General features: G+C 54.4%; 1 protein-coding gene across 1 annotated transcript in view; it reads right to left on the bottom strand.

Moving 5' to 3' along the window:
• The window catches only part of LOC142243695 (uncharacterized), a 541,000-nt gene that overhangs the window by 219,487 nt on the left and 303,354 nt on the right, over positions 1-18,159 (bottom strand). Inside the window, exon 1 of the mRNA XM_075315857.1 lies at positions 9,777-10,547. Within this exon, the coding sequence (XP_075171972.1) occupies positions 9,777-10,464 (688 nt within the window). The 5' untranslated portion in view covers positions 10,465-10,547. Of the gene's footprint in view, positions 1-9,776 lie in introns of the transcript that reaches the window.

Consider the following 18,159-nt stretch of genomic DNA (forward strand, 5'->3'; position numbering starts at 1 on the left):
TGTCTATAGGATGGGGACAAGGTGGGCACATGTCTATAGGATGGGGACAAGGTGGGCACATGTCTATAGGATGGGGACAAGGTGGGCACATGACTATAGGATGGGGACAAGGTGGGCACATGACTATAGGATGGGGATAAGGTGTGCACATGACTATAGGATGGGGACAAGGTGGGCACATGACTATAGAATAGGAACAAGGTGGGCACATGTCTATAGGATGGGGACAAGGTGGGCACATGTCTATAGGATGGGGACAAGGTGGGCACATGACTATAGGATGGGGACAAGGTGGGCACATGACTATAGGATGGGGACAAGGTGGGCACATGACTATAGGATGGGGACAAGGTGGGCACATGACTATAGGATGGGGACAAGGTGGGCACATGACTATAGGATGGGGACAAGGTGGGCACATGACTATAGGATGGGGACAAGGTGGGCACATGTCTATAGGATGGGGACAAGGTGGGCACATGACTATAGGATGGGGACAAGGTGGGCACATGTCTATAGGATGGGGACAAGGTGGGCACATGTCTATAGGATGGGGACAAGGTGGGCACATGACTATAGAATAGGGACAAGGTGGGCACATGTCTATAGGATGGGGACAAGGTGGGCACATGTCTATAGGATGGGGACAAGGTGGGCACATGTCTATAGGATGGGGACAAGGTGGGCACATGTCTATAGAATGGGGACAAGGTAGGCACATGTCTATAGGATGGGGACAAGGTGAGCACATGACTATAGGATGGGGACAAGGTGGGCACATGACTAAAGGATGGGAACAAGGTGGGCACATTACTATAGCATGGGGACAAGGTGGGCACATGACTACAGAATAGGGACAAGGTGGGCACATGTCTATAGGATGGGGACAAGGTGGGCACATGACTAAAGGATGGGACAAGGTGGGCACATGACTATAGCATGGGGACAAGGTGGGCACATGTCTATAGGATGGGGACAAGGTGGGCACATGACTATAGGATGGGGACAAGGTGGGCACATGTCTATAGGATGGGGACAAGGTGGGCACATGACTATAGAATGGGGACAAGGTGGGCACATGTCTATAGAATGGGGACAAGGTAGGCACATGTCTATAGGATGGGGACAAGGTGAGCACATGACTATAGGATGGGGACAAGGTGGGCACATGACTAAAGGATGGGAACAAGGTGGGCACATGACTATAGCATGGGGACAAGGTGGGCACATGACTATAGGATGGGGACAAGGTGGGCACATGACTATAGGATGGGGACAAGGTGGGCACATGACTATAGGATGGGGACATTACTAAAAGATGGGGACATTACAAGGATGGGCATAATACTATTGGATGGGGACATTACTATAGAATAGGGACAAGGTGGGCACATGTCTATAGGATGGGGACATTACTAAAAGATGGGGACATTACAAGGATGGGCATAATACTATTGGATGGGGACATTACTATAGAATAGGGACAAGGTGGGCACATGTCTATAGGATGGGGACATTACTAAAAGATGGGGACATTACAAGGATGGGCATAATACTATTGGATGGGGACATTACTATAGAATAGGGACAAGGTGGGCACATGTCTATAGGATGGGGACAAGGTGGGCACATGACTATAGGATGGGGACAAGGTGGGCACATGTCTATAGGATGGGGACAAGGTGGGCACATGACTATAGGATGGGGACAAGGTGGGCACATGTCTATAGGATGGGGACAAGGTGGGCACATGACTATTGGATGGGGAACATTACTAAAGGATATTGGCCAAAATTTCTATATAGTGACAATTGTAACACTATTAGTGACAAGAAAGGGATAAAATGTAAAAAAAAACAAAAACAAAATAAGGCATGACTTTTTTTAACATCAATTTTTTTTTTTTAGATTTAACCAAAGAATGTGCACATTTGTTATAATAAACAAGTGAAAAATGTTGAAAATCAGTCATCCAAAGGTGTGTAAAAAACATATATATGGTACCAATAAAAATGTCACTTTGTCCTGCAAAGAATGCGGCCCCCCAAATTATTTTTTTCCTCGGTGCGGCCCATGCACCCGGCCGAGTTTGAGACCCCTGCACTATATGTATACACGGAGCTGACGTGAGGTGCGTTAATCGGCTCCGGTCACAGAGTGCTGCTGTGTGTGGCGGCCATTGTTGCGGTGGTTCGGTGTCTGAGGGGCGGTGTGGCCTGGAGTCATGGGTGTTGGGAGGCACCGGGTCGGTTGCTGCATTGTCGCTATGGCGATGGTTGGTGCACGGTTCCGCACCATTAAGGCATCAGCGGTTGCCATGACGTTGCCGCGGCTTCATAGTCTGATTATAATGTTACACCAACAACCTCATGTTCAGGGAGAGAATTTTTTGCAGCGGCATTAGATCAACTTAGGAATTCTCGATGTGCGGCCATTTCTATTTTCTACCACATTATCTTATATATATATACACTGATCTGTGGCTTCTCCGGCAGTGACAGCTGCGGTTATTTATAGGCCGCTCGTTATGTGGCGCCCCCATATACCGGGGAGGGGGGGACATGAGACATTTGTCGGGGACATTTTCTGGATGATTTTCCTCTGACGTCTCCACATACAACGCTGCACTTCTTCCCCGGAGATAAGCGGCAGCAGAGACGTCTCCCCTCCCCCATACAGAACACGTGCCCATGTGCACCCTAGAACTCCCGCACTGCTGGACCCCACTAATCCCCTCCCCCATACAGAACACGCGCCCATGTGCACCCTAGAACTGCCGCACTGCTGCACCCCACTAATCCCCTCCCCCATACAGAACACGTGCCCATGTGCACCCTAGAACTCCCGCACTGCTGGACCCCACTAATCCCCTCCCCCATACAGAACACGCGCCCATGTGCACCCTAGAACTGCCGCACTGCTGCACCCCACTAATCCCCTCCCCCATACAGAACACGCGCCCATGTGCACCCTAGAACTGCCGCACTGCTGCACCCCACTAATCCCCTCCCCCATACAGAACACGTGCCCATGTGCACCCTAGAACTCCCGCACTGCTGGACCCCACTAATCCCCTCCCCCATACAGAACACGCGCCCATGTGCACCCTAGAACTGCCGCACTGCTGGACCCCACTAATCCCCTCCCCCATACAGAACACGTGCCCATGTGCACCCTAGAACTGCCGCACTGCTGGACCCCACTAATCCCCTCCCCTATACAGAACACTGCCCATGTGCACCCTAGAACTGCCGCACTGCTGGACCCCACTAATTCCCTCCCCCATACACAACACGTGCCCATGTGCACCCTAGAACTGCCGCACTGCTGCACCCCACTAATCCCCTCCCCTATACAGAACACTGCCCATGTGCACCCTAGAACTGCCGCACTGCTGGACCCCACTAATTCCCTCCCCCATACAGAACACGTGCCCATGTGCACCCTAGAACTGCCGCACTGCTGGACCCCACTAATCCCCTCCCCCATACAGAACACGTGCCCATGTGCACCCTAGAACTGCCGCACTGCTGCACCCCACTAATCCCCTCCCCCATACAGAACACGTGCCCATGTGCACCCTAGAACTGCCGCACTGCTGGACCCCACTAATCCCCTCCCCTATACAGAACACTGCCCATGTGCACCCTAGAACTGCCGCACTGCTGGACCCCACTAATTCCCTCCCCCATACACAACACGTGCCCATGTGCACCCTAGAACTGCTGCACTGCTGCACCCCACTAATCCCCTCCCCCATACACAACACGTGCCCATGTGCACCCTAGAACTGCCGCACTGCTGCACCCCACTAATCCCCTCCCCCATACAGAACACGTGCCCATGTGCACCCTAGAACTGCCGCACTTCTGCACCCCACTAATCCCCTCCCCCATACACAACACGTGCCCATGTGCACCCTAGAACTGCCGCACTGCTGCACCCCACTAATCCCCTCCCCAATACAGAACACGTGCCCATGTGCACCCTAGAACTACCGCACTGCTGCACCCCACTAATCCCCTCCCCCCATACAGAACACGTGCCCATGTGCACCCTAGAACTGCCGCATTGCTGCACCCCACTAATCCCCTCCCCCATACAGAACACGTGCCCAGGTGCAGCCTAGAACTGCCGCACTGCTGCACCCCACTAATCCTCTCCCCCATACAGAACACGTGCCCATGTGCACCCTAGAACTGCTGCACTGCTGCACCCCACTAATCCCCTCCCCATACAGAACACGAGCCCATGTGCACCCTAGAACTGCCGCACTGCTGCACCCCACTAATCCCCTCCCCCATACAGAACACGTGCCCATGTGCACCCTAGAACTGCCGCACTGCTGCACCCCACTAATCCCCTCCCCCATACACAACACGCACCCATGTGCACCCTAGAACTGCCGCACTGCTGGACCCCACTAATCCCCTCCCCCATACAGAACACGTGCCCATGTGCACCCTAGAACTGCCGCACTGCTGCACCCCACTAATCCCCTCCCCCATACAGAACACGTGCCCATGTGCACCCTAGAACTGCCGCACTGCTGCACCCCACTAATCCCCTCCCCCATACACAACACGCACCCATGTGCACCCTAGAACTGCCGCACTGCTGGACCCCACTAATCCCCTCCCTCATACAGAACACGCGCCCATGTGCACCCTAGAACTGCCGCACTGCTGCACCCCACTAATCCCCTCCCCCATACAGAACACGTGCCCATGTGCACCCTAGAACTGCCGCACTGCTGCACCCCACTAATCCCCTCCCCCATACAGAACACGTGCCCATGTGCACCCTAGAACTGCCACACTGCTGGACCCCACTAATCCTCTCCCCCATACAGAACACGTGCCCATGTGCACCCTAGAACTGCCGCACTGCTGCACCCCACTAATCCCCTCCTCCATACACAACACGTGCCCATGTGCACCCTAGAACTGCTGCACTGCTGCACCCCACTAATCCCCTCCCCAATACAGAACACGCGCCCATGTGCACCCTAGAACTGCTGCACTGCTGCACCCCACTAATCCCCTCCCCCATACAGAACACGTGCCCATGTGCACCCTAGAACTGCCGCACTGCTGCATCCCACTAATCCCCTCCCCATACAGAACACGTGCCCATGTGCACCCTAGAACTGCTGCACTGCTGGACCCCACTAATCCCCTCCCCCATACACAACACGTGCCCATGTGCACCCTAGAACTGCCGCACTGCTGCACCCCACTAATCCCCTCCCTCATACAGAACACGTGCCCATGTGCACCCTAGAACTGCCGCACTGCTGGACCCCACTAATCCCCTCCCCCATACAGAACACGTGCCCATGTGCACCCTAGAACTGCCGTACTGCTGCACCCCACTAATCCCCTCCCCATACAGAACACGAGCCCATGTGCACCCTAGAACTGCCGCACTGCTGCACCCCACTAATCCCCTCCCCCATACACAACACGTGCCCATGTGCACCCTAGAACTGCCGCACTGCTGCACCCCACTAATCCCCTCCCCCATACACAACACGAGCCCATGTGCACCCTAGAACTGCCGCACTGCTGCACCCCACTAATCCCCTCCCCCATACAGAACACGTGCCCATGAGCACCCTAGAACTGCCGCACTGCTGCACCCCACTAATCCCCTCCCCCATACAGAACACGTGCCCATGTGCACCCTAGAACTGCCGTACTGCTGCACCCCACTAATCCCCTCCCCATACACAACACGTGCCCATGTGCACCCTAGAACTGCCGCACTGCTGCACCCCACTAATCCCCTCCCCCATACAGAACACGTGCCCATGTGCACCCTAGAACTGCCACACTGCTGCACCCCACTAATCCCCTCCCCCATACAGAACACGTGCCCAGGTGCAGCCTAGAACTGCCGCACTGCTGCACCCCACTAATCCTCTCCCCCATACAGAACACGTGCCCATGTGCACCCTAGAACTGCTGCACTGCTGCACCCCACTAATCCCCTCCCCCATACAGAACACGTGCCCATGTGCACCCTAGAACTGCCGCACTGCTGCACCCCACTAATCCCCTCCACCATACACAACACGCACCCATGTGCACCCTAGAACTGCCGCACTGCTGGACCCCACTAATCCCCTCCCCCATACAGAACACGTGCCCATGTGCACCCTAGAACTGCCGCACTGCTGCACCCCACTAATCCCCTCCCCCATACAGAACACGTGCCCATGTGCACCCTAGAACTGCCGCACTGCTGCACCCCACTAATCCCCTCCCCCATACACAACACGCACCCATGTGCACCCTAGAACTGCCGCACTGCTGGACCCCACTAATCCCCTCCCTCATACAGAACACGCGCCCATGTGCACCCTAGAACTGCCGCACTGCTGCACCCCACTAATCCCCTCCCCCATACAGAACACGTGCCCATGTGCACCCTAGAACTGCCGCACTGCTGCACCCCACTAATCCCCTCCCCCATACAGAACACGTGCCCATGTGCACCCTAGAACTGCCACACTGCTGGACCCCACTAATCCTCTCCCCCATACAGAACACGTGCCCATGTGCACCCTAGAACTGCCGCACTGCTGCACCCCACTAATCCCCTCCTCCATACACAACACGTGCCCATGTGCACCCTAGAACTGCTGCACTGCTGCACCCCACTAATCCCCTCCCCAATACAGAACACGCGCCCATGTGCACCCTAGAACTGCTGCACTGCTGCACCCCACTAATCCCCTCCCCCATACAGAACACGTGCCCATGTGCACCCTAGAACTGCCGCACTGCTGCATCCCACTAATCCCCTCCCCATACAGAACACGTGCCCATGTGCACCCTAGAACTGCTGCACTGCTGGACCCCACTAATCCCCTCCCCCATACACAACACGTGCCCATGTGCACCCTAGAACTGCCGCACTGCTGCACCCCACTAATCCCCTCCCTCATACAGAACACGTGCCCATGTGCACCCTAGAACTGCCGCACTGCTGGACCCCACTAATCCCCTCCCCCATACAGAACACGTGCCCATGTGCACCCTAGAACTGCCGTACTGCTGCACCCCACTAATCCCCTCCCCATACAGAACACGAGCCCATGTGCACCCTAGAACTGCCGCACTGCTGCACCCCACTAATCCCCTCCCCCATACACAACACGTGCCCATGTGCACCCTAGAACTGCCGCACTGCTGCACCCCACTAATCCCCTCCCCCATACACAACACGAGCCCATGTGCACCCTAGAACTGCCGCACTGCTGCACCCCACTAATCCCCTCCCCCATACAGAACACGTGCCCATGAGCACCCTAGAACTGCCGCACTGCTGCACCCCACTAATCCCCTCCCCCATACAGAACACGTGCCCATGTGCACCCTAGAACTGCCGTACTGCTGCACCCCACTAATCCCCTCCCCATACACAACACGTGCCCATGTGCACCCTAGAACTGCCGCACTGCTGCACCCCACTAATCCCCTCCCCCATACAGAACACGTGCCCATGTGCACCCTAGAACTGCCACACTGCTGCACCCCACTAATCCCCTCCCCCATACACAACACGTGCCTATGTGCACCTTACAACTGCCGCACTGCTGCACCCCACTAATCCCCTCCCCCATACAGAACACGTACCCATGTGCACCCTAGAACTGCCGCACTGCTGCACCCCACTAATCCCCTCCCCCATACAGAACACATGCCCATGTGCACCCTAGAACTGCCGCACTGCTGGACCCCACTAATCCCCCCCCCCATACAGAATACGTGCCCGTGTGTACCCTCGAACTGCCGCACTGCTGCACCCCACTAATCCCCTCCCCCATACAGAACACGTGCCTATGTGCACCCTAGAACTGCCGCACTGCTGCACCCCACTAATCCCCTCCCCCATACACAACACGAGCCCATGTGCACCCTAGAACTGCCGCACTGCTGCACCCCACTAATCCCCTCCCCATACACAACACGAGCCCATGTGCACCCTAGAACTGCCACACTGCTGCACCCCACTAATCCCCTCCCCCATACACAACACGTGCCTATGTGCACCCTAGAACTGCCGCACTGCTGCACCCCACTAATCCCCTCCCCATACAGAACACGAGCCCATGTGCACCCTAGAACTGCCGCACTGCTGGACCCTACTAATCCCCTCCCCCATACAGAACACGAGCCCATGTGCACCCTAGAACTGCCGCACTGCTGCACCCCACTAATCCTCTCCCCCATACAGAACACGTGCCCATGTGCACCCTAGAACTGCCGCACTGCTGCACCCCACTAATCCCCTCCCCATACACAACACGAGCCCATGTGCACCCTAGAACTGCCACACTGCTGCACCCCACTAATCCCCTCCCCCATACAGAACACGCGCCCATGTGCACCCTAGAACTGCCGCACTGCTGGACCCTACTAATCCCCTCCCCATACACAACACGAGCCCATGTGCACCCTAGAACTGCCGCACTGCTGCACCCCACTAATCCCCTCCCCCATACACAACACGTGCCCATGTGCACCCTAGAACTGCCGCACTGCTGCACCCCACTAATCCCCTCCCCCATACACAACACGTGCCTATGTGCACCCTAGAACTGCCGCACTGCTGCACCCCACTAATCCCCTCCCCCATACAGAACACGTGCCCATGTGCACCCTAGAACTGCTGCACTGCTGCACCCCACTAATCCCCTCCCCCATACAGAACACGTGCCCATGTGCATCCTAGAACTGCCGCACTGCTGCACCCCACTAATCCCCTCCCCATACAGAACACGAGCCCATGTGCACCCTAGAACTGCCGCACTGCTGGACCCTACTAATCCCCTCCCCCATACAGAACACGAGCCCATGTGCACCCTAGAACTGCCGCACTGCTGGACCCCACTAATCCCCTCCCCCATACACAACACGTGCCCATGTGCACCCTAGAACTGCCGCACTGCTGCACCCCACTAATCCCCTCCCCCATACAGAACACGTGCCCATGTGCACCTTAGAACTGCCGCACTGCTGCACCCCACTAATCCCCTCCCCCATACAGACCACGTGCCCATGTGCACCCTAGAACTGCCGCACTGCTGCACCCCACTAATCCCCTCCCCCATACACAACACGTGCCCATGTGCACCCTAGAACTGCCGCACTGCTGGACCCCACTAATCCCCTCCCCCATACACAACACGTGCCCATGTGCACCCTAGAACTGCCGCACCCCACTAATCCCCTCCCCCATACAGAACACGAGCCCATGTGCACCCTAGAACTGCCGCACTGCTGCACCCAACTAATCCCCTCCCCCATACACAACACGTGCCCATGTGCACCCTAGAACTGCCGCACTGCTGCACCCCACTAATCCCCTCCCCCATACACAACACGTGCCCATGTGCACCCTAGAACTGCCGCACTGCTGCACCCCACTAATCCCCTCCCCCATACACAACACGTGCCCATGTGCACCCTAGAACTGCCGCACTGCTGCACCCCACTAATTCCCTCCCCCATACAGAACACATGCCCATGTGCACCCTAGAACTGCCGCACTGCTGGACCCCACTAATCCCCTCCCACCGCTCTGTGTCCTCCACCTGTGATGTTTCTTTTGGGGATCCATAAATCTCTCCAAAACACCATAGATCCCCCCACCCCCGATGTATGGAGCCTGGAGACCCCCATAATAAAGAAGGGCTCCGCGGGTACAATATGACACAGTCCGTCCCAATGCACAAGTCCTCACCCCCCTCCTCATACATTACTCACAATCACAGGAGCCGACAACCCTGGAGGTGGAGGCCGGAGCGTCACCGGAACGACAGACAGCGGGGTCCTGGAGAGGACTGCTTAGTGCTGGAGGACTGCAGACAGCGGGGTCCTGGAGAGGACTGCTTAGTGCTGGAGGACTGCAGACAGCGGGGTCCTGGAGAGGGCTGCTTAGTGCTGGAGGACAGCAGACAGCGGGGTCCTGGAGAGGGCTGCTTAGTGTTGGAGGACTGCAGACAGCGGGGTCCTGGAGAGGGCTGCTTAGTGCTGGAGGACTGCAGACAGCGGGGTCCTGGAGAGGACTGCTTAGTGCTGGAGGACTGCAGACAGCGGGGTCCTGGAGAGAGCTGCTTAGTGCTGGAGGACTGCAGACAGCGGGGTCCTGGAGAGGGCTGCTTAGTGCTGGAGGACTGCAGACAGCGGGGTCCTGGAGAGGACTGCTTAGTGCTGGAGGACTGCAGACAGCGGGGTCCTGGAGAGGGCTGCTTAGTGCTGGAGGACTGAAGACAGCGGGGTCCTGGAGAGGGCTGCTTAGTGCTGGAGGACTGCAGACAGCGGGGTCCTGGAGAGGACTGCTTAGTGCTGGAGGACGGGGAAATATCAGCAGCGCAGGCAGCAGAAACCAGTTGCAGATTGGAGGACCCTCCTCTTGTTGAGTGACTCCTGACAGCTGCACAGGACGGGACATCTGGAGTCTCTGCCGCCACTGAGGATGATGAGGGGGATGCTGCAGCTGTCTGGAGCCGTCAGGGGGGGCCGGGGATAATGTCAGCTCAGTGCAGGGGGCGAAAAACAAGGAGGAAGACACTGTAATATGAAGAGAGGTCACCAGCCCCCCCCAGTACTATAGAGAGGTCACCAGCCCCCCCAGTACTATAGCGAGAGGTCACCAACCCCCCCAGTACTATAGCGAGAGGTCACCAGCCCCCCCAGTACTATAGAGAGAGGTCACCAGCCCCCCCCAGTACTATAGAGAGAGGTCACCAGCCCCCCCCAGTACTATAGAGAGAGGTCACCAGCCCCCCCAGTACTATAGAGAGAGGTCACCAGCCCCCCCAGTACTATAGAGAGAGGTCACCAGCCCCCCCAGTACTATAGAGAGAGGTCAGCAGCCCCCCCAGTACTATAGAGAGAGGTCACCATCCCCCCCAGTACTATAGAGAGAGGTCACCAGCCCCCCCAGTACTATAGAGAGAGGTCACCAGCCCCCCCCAGTACTATAGAGAGGTCACTAGCCCCCCCAGTACTATAGAGAGAGGTCAGCAGCCTCCCCAGTACTATAGAGAGAGAGAGAGAGAGAGGTCACCAGTCCCCCAGTACTATAGAGGTCACCAGCCCCCCCAGTACTATAGAGGTCACCAGCCCCCCCCCAGTAGTATAGAGAGGTCACCAGCCCCCCCATAGTACTATAGAGGTCACCAGCCCCCCCCCCAGTACTATAGAGGTCGCAAGTCCGTCCCCCCCAGTACTATAGAGAGGTCACCAGCCCCCCAGTATTATAGAGAAATCAGCGGCCCCCCAGTACTATAGAGAGGTCACCAGCCCCCCCCCCAGTACTATACAGAGAGGTCACCAGCCCCCCCCCCCAGTAGTATACAGAGAGGTCACCAGCCCCCCCCCCCAGTACTATAGAGAGAGGTCACCAGCCCCCCCAGTACTATAGAGAGAGGTCACCAGCCCCCCCAGTACTATAGAGAGAGGTCACCAGCCCCCCCAGTACTATAGAGAGAGGTCACCAGTCCCCCAGTACTATAGAGGTCACCAGCCCCCCCCCCCCAGTAGTATAGAGAGGTCACCAGCCCCCCCCCCCATAGTACTATAGAGGTCACCAGCCCCCCTTCAGTACTATAGAGGTCGCAAGCCCCCCCCCCAGTAGTATAGAGAGGTCACCAGCCCCCCAGTACTATAGAGAAATCAGCGGCCCCCCAGTACTATAGAGAGGTCACCAGCCCCCCCCCCCCATAGTACTATAGAGGTCACCAGCCCCCCCCCCAGTAGTATAGAGAGGTCACCAGCCCCCCCCCTAGGCCTAGCCTTCAGCTCTGGTATTTGGGGGTGCACAGGCCACTTGTCGCGTGGTGAATGTGTAGTATCTTTGTGCACTTGTAGATTGTGTAACACGACCATATACAGTGCTGGCCAAAAGTATTGGCACCCTTGCAATTCTGTCAGAGAATACTCAGTTTCGTCCTGAAGATGATTGCAATCACAAATTCTTTGGTATTATTATCTTCATTTATTTTGTCTTCAATGAAAAAAAAACAAAAAAACAAATTGTCATAAAGCCAAATTGTATATAATTCCACACCAAACATAAAAAGGGGGTGGAGAAAAGTATTGGCACTGTGTGAAAAATCATGTGATGCTTTTCTAATTTGTGTAATAACAGCCCCTGTAACTTACCTGTGGCACCTAACAGGTGTTTGTGTGGCGCCCTGGACAAGCCAGGGGCCACAGGTAATTACACCACCACACCTTACACCCCGGTTAGGCACATCAAAGCCAGACACAAAACCCTTGTTGCCTTCCTCCAGGGGCTGATGATCACACCAGGGGGTGGGCCAGGCGGTTGGTCCCGCCCACCGAGGAGTTCACAGTCCTGGAGGCGGGAAAAGAGCTCAGATTAGTTTTGACAGTGAAAGTGGAAGGAGGAAAGTGTAGGAGTAGAGCAACTGACTGAGAGCGTCCGGGTATGTGGCCCGGGCGAGACAGCAAGGTTGGCAGACGGTGGTGACCGTCTGCAGGAGTGGCCTATCGGAGTTTACCGTAAGGACCATGGACGGGCGGTGGCCCGGCGGTACCGGACCGGTACACAAGGAGAAGCCAGCACCATTGGCAGGGGCTTTTCGGACCCCGGCAAGGCTAGGAGTCGCCGTGAATTTGCCGAATCCGTTAGTGAAGGGAACCTCCTGGGTTTCCAAACAGTCAAGTCCCGACAGAAGGCAACAGTCCAACCCAGTGAGAGAGACACCGCCACCGCCAAGGCAACCGTTTCTCAGGGCCAGAACCTGCGGGCAAAAGGGGCTCCTCCGGCCCATATCCAAGCCGGGGAGCGGGTTACCGGTGGGAACCCATTGGAACCGTCAGAAGTACATAGGTGCAGGGAAAGGCAGTCACCGTCAACCTGCCGGGGAAAAGCAACAGCAGCCGTCCGTGGGACCTGTCTTTCCAGCCGTGTGTTTTACCGAGAACTGTGTCATCGTCTCAGGCTGAGTGAGTACCACCGTGCCGTGCGGCACAGCGCTGCCCCTGCGACCCTGCACCTCACCAGGCCCCACAACCCGCCTGCCATCATCCATTCCTACCCCATCACCGGGCCCCGGGACAACAAAACCTCCTACCCACGGAGGGGAGAACTAACAACTCAGCTGCTCCCTGTCACCGCTCCCGGGATCCCCGTCCAGAGCAGCGGTGGTGTCCACACAATCACCACAACCGTGGGTGGCGTCACGGACAATAAATCCCCACAAATCAATCCCCCATTTCACTCACCGACATTGGCAATAATAAATCACAGTTGCAGCCGGTGACATGGATTAAAGTTGACTCAACCTCTGTCCTGTGTCCTTGTGTGCACCACATTGAGCATGGAGAAAAGAAAGAAGACCAAAGAACTGTCTGAGGACTTGAGAATCCAAATTGTGAGGAAGCATGAGCAATGTCAAGGCTACAAGTCCATCTCCAAAGACCTGAAAGTTCCTGTGTCTACGGTGCGCAGTGTCATCAAGAAGTGTAAAACCCATGGCACTGTGGCTAACCTCCCTAGATGTGGAAGGAAAAGAAAAATTGACGAGAGATTTCAACGCAAGATTGTGCGGATGGTGGATAAAGAACCTCGACTAACATCCAAACAAGTTCAAGCTGCCCTGCAGTCCGAGGGTACATCAGTGTCACCCCGTACAATCTGTCGGCGTCTGAATGAAAATGGACTGTATGGTAGGATACCCAGGAAGACCCCACTTCTTACCCCGAGACATAAAAAAGCCAGGCTGGAGTTTGCCAAAACTTACCTGAGAAAGCCTAAAACGTTTTGGAAGAACGTTCTCTGGTCAGATGAGACCAAAGTAGAGCTTTTTGGGAAAAGCCATCAATAGAGTTTACAGAAAAAAAAAAAGAACAGTCCCTACAGTCAAACATGGCAGAGGTTCCCTGATGTTTTGGGGTTGCTTTGCTGCCTCTGGCACTGGGCTGCTTGACCGTGTACATGGCATTATGAAGTAGTCTGAAGACTACCAACAAATGTTGCAGCATAATGTAGGGCCCAGTGTGAGAAAGCTGGGTCTCCCTCAGAGGTCATGGGTCTTCCAGCAGGACAATGACCCAAAACACATTTCAAAAAGCACTAGAAAAGGGTTTGAGAGAAAGCACTGGAGACTACTAAAGTGGCCAGCATTGTCCAGACCTGAATCCCATAGAAGACCTGTGGAGAGATCTCACAATGGCAGTTTGGAGAAGGCACCCTTCACATCTCAGGGACCTGGAGCAGTTTGCCAAAGAAGAATGGTCTAAAATTCCAGCAGACCATTGTAAGAAACTCATTGATAGTTACCGGAAGCGGTTGTGCGCATTATTTTGGCTAAAGGTTGTGCAACCAAGTATTAGGCTAAGGGTGCCAATACTTTTGTCTGGCCCATTTTTGGAGTTTTGTTTGAAATGATCAATGATTTGATTTTTGTTTCATTCTCTTTTGTGCTTTTTCATTGTAAGCAAAATAAATTAAGACAATAATACCAAAGAATGTGTGATTGCAATCATTTTCAAGAAGAAACTGAGTATTATCCGACAGAATTGCAGGGGTGCCAATACTTTTGGTCAGCACTGTATACAAGGATGGGGATCATATACAAGGCAGGAGGATCATTATCAGGATGGGGTACCTTAGTAGAGAATTTGGGGACATTACCCCCATAACAGTGTCAGCAGCAGATCCTCGCCCCATAACAGTGTGTCATCACCACTAGTGATGAGCGAGTACTAAAAAGCTCGGGTGCTCGAGGCTCGGGCTGAGCATCCCAAGATACTCGTGTACTCGGCCCGAGCACCGAGCCCAATGTTATCCTATGGGAGACCCGAGTATTTTTATGAAATGACCCCCGGCAGCATGTAGAAACCCTAAAAATGGCACAAAAGTCTCCGAAGAGTGCTCAAATGACATGGCAACAGCATGGGGAAGACCCCTTGAAGCATTTATCACTCAAAAGTCACAGCTGTGAACAATTTTGTCCGCGTTTTACGCCATTTTTACGGACTCACCAGAAAACCTTCAAAAATGACACCAAAATGAATTTTCATGGCGGAAATGTTAAGGGCACAGACCCACTAGTGAGATAGAGCTGGTGTATGTTACTTTTGGGGATTACATGAAAGATTTTACGTAAAACATTGTGTGGCACTCCGATGTCCCTGAGAAGAGACGTACATAAAGGCCTCTGAGTCTAATGTGCCCATTTTGAGGAAGTGAGTCTTTGTAGTATTTTCCTTTGCCAGGGCAGTCCAAAATTGTGAGGTTCACCAATGCCCCTGGATAGAGATGTGCATGAGGGCCTGTAAACCTGAAGTGCCCATTGTAAGGAAGTGGGTGTATTGTAGTATAGCCCTTAGGCAGGGCAGCCAAAAATTCGGAGGCTCCACATTGTCCCTGGATAGAGACCTGTTAGGTTCTTAGTGCGTCCGTGCTTGCATTTAAAAACCGCACGTGTGTGCCTGTCGGTGGCAGCGTACAGGTGCACTTGTGTGCAATTTCCACAAACTTTGATATAACGCACAAGTCTAGTGAATACACATCAGCACAGCATTGCAAAATGCGCAAGGGCGTTGGCAAGGAACAAGGAAGTGGACGTGATGGTGGTGCAGGCAGAGGCCGAGGTCGTGGGCAAGCTCTAATTTCGCCACAACAAAGGGCCACATCTACTCGCTCGCACGTCCTGTCCCAAATTCTTGGGGACCGCAGCAGTACACCGCTCTTGAACCAAGACCAGTGTCAACAGGTTGTTAGTTGGATAGCGGATAATGCTTCCAGTCAGATTGGCACCACCACAAACACTCTGTCTTCCACACGGTCAAGTGTCAGTAGCCGTGATACTGCACCGCACATTTCAGAACCTGATCCTCCTTCCTACCACAAGGCTGAGTACACGTCCTCGGACATTACTGATCCCACACTTGGACACTCGGAAGAGCTGTTCACGTTTCCATTCGCACATTCTGGCCTCTCGCCAGCTCATGTTGAAGTGGGTCATGACGAGATCGTATGTACAGATGCCCAAATATTTGAGCAGCCACGTTCTCACGAAGTTGGCAACGTGTCTCAACAAGGGGTGGACGATGATGAGACACAATTGTCAGGAAGTCAGGAGGAGGAGCAGGGTGCGGAAGAGGAAGACGACGTGGTGGATGATCCAGTAACTAACCCAACCTGGCAGGAGGATATGCAGAGCGAGGACAGCAGTGCACAGGGGGAGGGAGGCGTAGCATCCCAACAGGCAGTAAGAAGCAGGGTGGTGGCCCCAGGCAGACGTCAGGCAACCGTTCCCTGGAACAACAACACGACACAAGGTGCCTGTACAAATGTTAGGTCTTCCCGAGTCTGGCAGTTTTTTAAGTTGGCTCCAGATGATTCTAAAAAGGCCATTTGCAACACTTGCCGTGCCAGCATCAGCAGGGGTACCAAAACTAGCAGCCTGACCACCACCAGCATGATCAGGCACATGTCAGCCAAGCACCCGACTTTGTGGGAAGTACAACAGAGTCGAGGAGCAGTGCTTGCTGATGTCACTGCTACGTCTTCGCTGGTTGTGCATGCGAGCCAATCCCCTGTCCTTGCTGCCCGAGAACAAGCCTCCTCCACTCCTGCACCTGCAGTTGCCTACGCAGAAATAACACCATCATCAAGCACGTCCTTGTCCCAGCGCAGCGTTCAGTTATCCATTCAGCAAACCTTTGAACGCAGGCGCAAATACACTGCCAACACCCCACATGCCACAGTTCTAAATGCTAACATTTCGCGACTGCTTGCGCTGGAAATGTTGCCTTTTAGGCCGGCTTCTCACTTGCGAGTTTTTCGCAGTAGAGCAATGCCAGAAAATCTCGCATTGGAATCGGACACATGTTAGTGAATGATTCAGCTCTCATCTGCGATTTTTTTCTCAGTGCAAATCGGACTGAGAAAAAAATCGCTAACAATAAGGAATAACGTTTGGAACACCATTCTAAGTCTGAACTGGGTGCAAAAACCTAAAAAAACATCACTATGGGGAGATAAGGTATGCACACCAGTGACTATGTAAGGGGAATACATGAAATAGCAGAAACTGCTGTGTGAATACTGACTTGAAAAATCCAATAGCTATATGTAAGAGTGAAAATGTGAAAAAATGGAATCTGCATTACTGCCATGAACATATGAATGGCACCAGGGCAAATCGGGAAGAGCCGGGTGCAGTCCCAGAACTGTCGCATATAATGTATGTGGCAATTCTGGGCGGCTGCTGGCTGATATTGTTAGGGTGGGGGGCTCCCCATAACGTGGAGCTCCCCATCCTGAGAATACCAGCCTTCAGCCGTATGGCTTTATCTGGCTGGTATTAAAATTGGGGGGGACCGCACGCCATTTTTTTTAATTATTTATTTATTTATTTCACTGCACAGTATAGATCCGCCCACCGGCTGCTGTGATTGGGTGCAGTGTGACACCTGTCACTCAGCGTGGGGGCGTGTCTCACTGCAACCAATCATAGGCGCCTGTGGGCGGGGAAAGCAGGGAATACGAGATTGTTTAATGAGCGGCCGGCTTTTTCAAAATAGTAAAAGCCGCCGGAGCAGTGTGAATGCCGTGCAGCGCGGCGCCGGGGATCGGTGAGTATGAGAGAGGGCTGCTAACTTCAGTCACTCGGGGGATTAGTGGTCACCGGTGAGCCCTTCACTGGTGACCGCTAATCAGGACGCGGCACAGACAGAGCCGCAGCATGACAATGAAGTCGGGTGAAGTTCACCCGAGTTCATTCTGATTGTGCGGCTCTGTCTGTATCTGCTGTCATCTGCCATTCAGCTCTGCTACATGGCTGTCTGTGTCTGCTGTCAGCGGCCATGTAGCAGCGCTGAATGGCAGATGACATAGTAAAAAATACGCATTACACACGCATTACACACGCTAGTAAAATCATTAATTTATTCAGAAATAGCATCGCACTTGCGTTGCACTCGCACCTAACGTGAACTAAAATCAGCAGAGTTTTTTTCAGCCCAGTCGGACCGATTTTACTCGCATAGATGTGTTTCCACCCTTAGGCTGGTGGAGACAGAAGCATTCCGCGACCTGATGGCGGCAGCTGTCCCACGTTACTCGGTCCCCAGCCGCCACTATTTCTCCCGGTGTGCCGTCCCC

Source organism: Anomaloglossus baeobatrachus, chromosome 6 (assembly GCF_048569485.1).
Source record: "Anomaloglossus baeobatrachus isolate aAnoBae1 chromosome 6, aAnoBae1.hap1, whole genome shotgun sequence".
Taxonomy (NCBI): Eukaryota; Metazoa; Chordata; class Amphibia; order Anura; family Aromobatidae; genus Anomaloglossus; species Anomaloglossus baeobatrachus.